General features: G+C 44.2%; 1 protein-coding gene across 1 annotated transcript; it reads right to left on the bottom strand.

The window, feature by feature from the left end:
• Window positions 1-2818: 2818 nt before the first annotated feature.
• On the bottom strand, window positions 2819-3319 carry LOC108720647 (uncharacterized). The gene has a single exon (XM_018444772.1). The coding sequence runs from the start codon at window positions 3317-3319 to the stop codon at window positions 2819-2821; it is 501 nt and encodes a 166-aa protein (XP_018300274.1).
• Between the last annotated feature and the right edge of the window lie 1012 nt (window positions 3320-4331).

Below are 4331 nucleotides of genomic sequence, written 5' to 3'. Positions count from 1 at the left end.
GGAATAGGTAGTAATCGGAAGGCGCCATGTCTGGGCTATACGCCGCGTGCGGAAGAAGTTCCCAGCCTAACGCAAAGATATGGTCCTGAGTCGCTTTCGCAACATGTGGTCGAGCATTGTCATGAAGCAAGATCACTTTACGACGTCCTTGGCCAGTAAATGGCCTCTTTTCTTCTAATGCATCGCTCAAATTGGTCAATTGTTGTTGGTAGCGGTCTGCCGTGATTGTTTCACCCGGTTGTAACAACTCGTAGTACAACACACCTTTCCAATCCCACCAGATACAGAGCAAAACCTTCTTGGCGTGGATATTGGGCTTTGGCGTCGATGTCGAAGGTTGACCAGGATCAACCCATGATTTTCTACATTTAGGGTTATCATAAAGAATCCACTTTTCATCGCCTGTAATGATTTTGTGCAGAAAATCTTTTTTCCGGAACTTTGAAAGCAAAGTGAGTGCAGTGTCACGCCGTCGATTTTTGTTGTCTTCGGACAATTCATGCGGAACCCATCTGCCTTCCTTCTGAACCTTTCCCATCGTACGTAATCGTACGGAAATGGCTTGCTGCGTAACGCTAAGCTGTTCTGCAAGCTCCTTTTCAGTGCGCAGAGTTTATATCCAGCAGTGCTTGCAATTCATCCGTTTCAATCTTTTCAGGGCGTCCAGCACGCGATTCATCTCTAAGACTGAAATCTCCTTGGCGAAACTTTTGATACCATCTTTTACATATAGCATGACTTACAGCGTTTTCTCCATATGCAGCACAAATCATTGCAGTAGCTTCAGCAGCATTTTTCTTCAGATGAAACGCGAAGTGGACGGAAAATCGAATATGCTCTTTTGTTATTGCCATTGTGAACACTACTGATTTTTGAGATTATGTGCATCAAACGCCAAACCGTATGGCATTTTAGAAGGCCAAATGTTAACGCTTTAAAACCGCAAAAGGGCGGGAAGATATATAAAATTTAAATTGTTATTTTGGTTGTATGAAATCTAAAGCTCAGAACTTTTTTGTACACCAATAGATATTAAAAAACGTCGGGCTGAAAACCGAACCCTGAAGAGTACACTTGAAGGAAACTCTAGGGTCAGTGAGAGACCCGTGATGCAGAAATTGCACAGTGCGAGAGGAGATAAGATTCCAAATGAACGATAGCGTGAGCGAAGGGATATTCATAAGAGAGAGTTTCTGAAGAAGGATGTCGAGCAGAACATTGTCAAAGGTTGATTTGATATCAATGAACAAAGCAACCGTATCCTGTTTTTTGAGGAAGCCGGAATGGATGCTGGCTGTAAGTGTTGTGAGGTTGTCTTGACAGGATCTGAATTTGCGGAAGTCAAATTGATTATTGGGAAGGGTGTTGGAGAGAGGGGATTCAATGGCTGCGTTCAGCAGAACGTTTGTTTTACAACTGTTGGAAGTTTCCTTCGCGCTGATTGGATCATACTTTTAGATCTAGAAGAATGGTCCTATCCCAACAAACAATCATAAAACGGTTGCAAAACTGTTGAGTCTGCTGAACGCAGCCAATGACCCAGTAGAGCCTGTTAAGAATCATCTATCTTTTCTACGATTTTAAGGACCCACGAAGTGAAAGAAATTGGGCGAACCCCGTTACTACTAGGCTTAGGGATAAGGTGTATGTACAAGTGAGTGTGACCATTGAGTTGGGAAAATGGAGCATCGAAAGAGGTTATTAATGATCATGAGAAGACACGACAGAAGAGTGACAGGCAAAGCCTTAAGGAAACGATAATCGAAGCGATCTAGGCCTGGGCTAGAAGTGGATTTGACGGTGTGAAGTACAGCTTGCAATTCGTCAATGGAAAAAGGAGCATCCATCCACAAAAGATCGCCCACATAGTTTTCAGGAATCACAGGCGGAGGAGGAGGACAGAAAGGGGGGCAGAGCTTATCAATTGCCTCCTGGATGATCTCAGTGTTCTCAAGACACCGATTGTGAGCGCTGGTGTTAGGCCGGAATCAGACTACGCATTGAAGATTGAGATTGAAGATCAAAGATTGAAATTTGACCAGTGAGGACAAAGGAATTTTAGCTCCTATTGTTTTGATTGGTCAAATTTCAATCTTTCAATCTTCGATCTCAATCTTCAATGCGTAGTCTGATTCCGGCCTTAGGTGAGCTCAGTCTGCGATTGCGAAAGCGCTTGAGCATGCGCCAAATCTCAGGAGTAGGAGTTAAATAATTAAGAGACGCACAGTACTTTTCCCAGCCCTCACGCTTAAATTTGCAGAGAGTGCGACGGCATTGACAAACCATAGAACGATAGAGGACATAATTGACCCATGTGGGAGTCTCCTTGAAAGTTTTGAGGGTCATGCTATGTGCCCTAATGGCGTCGGTACATGCTGGCGTCCACCAAAGAGCCGGAGGAAAGCCTTTTTTGGTGCAAAATGTCGTGAAGTAATGCGAGCGATTCGGTCTGGAATGCAAAGGAGAATAAAACTTTTGGATACGCAGTCGAAGAATGTATTATATTGAGTGAGAGGGTCATCGGGATTGATGGAGTTGATGATTCGAATAATAGCATCGGCGTTGTCATATAGATATTGTGTAATGTCGGACCACGGAGTGAGCATGATCTTGTAGGAGAAGATGTTAGCGATCATAACCAAGCAATTAACCAGGACCTCAATGGGGTAATGGTCGCTGCCAAAGAGATCCGATAGGATGACAGCATCGCAGAGAGAGGCCACACTGGAAGAGGCCATTGCCAGGTCGATCGTGGTGGGACTGCGGGGGAATGAGGAATAAAGGTAGGAGAGGATGAAGGATTAAGAAGAATCAAATATTAATCAACGATGCCCTCGCCGAGGATCCGCCCAGCGGTATTAGAGCGAACAGCCCCCCACAGGGGGTGATGGGCGTTGAAATCGCCCATGAGAATAGCAGGGTCATAACTACCAACAAAAGAGATGAGGTTGGAGAGTGCAGCCCTCGGAGCAAGGAGGTTGGGGTGGCTATACGCGCCAACTAAAACAAGATGAGAGTTGTTGAGAGAGAGACTAATAGCTAGGGCCTCAATAGAGCAATCAAGATAAGAGATGAGATCAATAATAGCATAAGTAATGGGATTACGAATTAGCACTAGCATACCTCTTTTACCAGATGAATTTGCATCAGTGCGGACGCAGTCGAATCCATGAACACAGAAATCTCGGTCCTCCCCAGCGCAGGTCTCTGCTAGAAAAATAATATCATAAGATTCTGCCATCTTGTCAACCTCAGCCTTCTTACCCAAAGCCTCCCGACAGTTCCAATATAACAGGCGCAAAGAACCCGATGCGACCATAGTGGAGCAAAAGAGTCCGGGCAAGTGATGTTAGAAGGAATTAGTGTCAGTGAGCGATTGGAGAGTATTCAAAATGTTTTGCAATCCAGTACTGAATTTAGAATTTTTAAGAGAATCAGGAATATTATTAACCATTTGAAGGAGAAGAGAGAACATAATGTGAATGATCTGTGCAAAGCCTAATGATTGGAAATCAAAAGTCGTAGAGAGAGGTAAGCCCCCGGGAGGGGAAGGGGGAGGGGGAGGGGGAGGTGTATGAAGAAAGGGATTGGGGGGAAGAGAAGAGAGAGGGGGGCAGGAGAGAAAGAAGTAGGAAGATTATGGGTAGAGGCTTGAGGGATCATTGCATTAGATATTCTACCGTTGGGAACGTAAAGTACCGAATTGTGCAGTTCCCGAAGGTCATTTCTAGAGTTATTGGGGGCGTATCCTGTAGAGATATAGTTATGTGTGGGACGAGATCTGGCATTAATCGAAGAGGCTTTGCTCGACACCCAATTTTCTTCGAGAGAATTGGCTTGAGCCTGGGATCGTGAGGGAACTGAGCGTACAAGGTCAGCATACCTTGATCAAAAAGTTCCCGGAATTACCACCAGGTGATGCTCTGAATCAGCTAATTTGAGTTCTTTTTTTTTGGTTAGATTGCCACATCTATCATTGACATTTCCACCAAATTTTATCGCCATAGCTTGACATTTATAAAAGTTACGCCGTCTTGAGTACATCTCCCTCTGCATGTGTTTTCGATTTTTTACAGTTTTAAAAATGAAGTTGAATTTGCAACGAGTTTGTATTAAATTTTTTGACCAAGAACGAAACGAATACCATCCAACAGCCATCGAATTCACCCAATATGGCTCCCTGCGATTTTTTTCTGTTTGATCGAGTCAAAAAACCAGCCGAAAGGAGGTAATGGAAAAATCGAAGACGGCTCTGATGGCTATATCGACAATAGAGAAATGTTTCAAGAGCTGGATCAAGCACTGGCATAAGTGCGTTGCAATCGATGGGG

This window comes from Mycetomoellerius zeteki, unplaced genomic scaffold, assembly GCF_001594055.1.
Source record: "Mycetomoellerius zeteki isolate Tzet28-1 unplaced genomic scaffold, Tzet1.0 scaffold1021, whole genome shotgun sequence".
NCBI classification, from domain to species: Eukaryota; Metazoa; Arthropoda; class Insecta; order Hymenoptera; family Formicidae; genus Mycetomoellerius; species Mycetomoellerius zeteki.
This window is presented reverse-complemented; position numbering and strand designations above follow the sequence as displayed.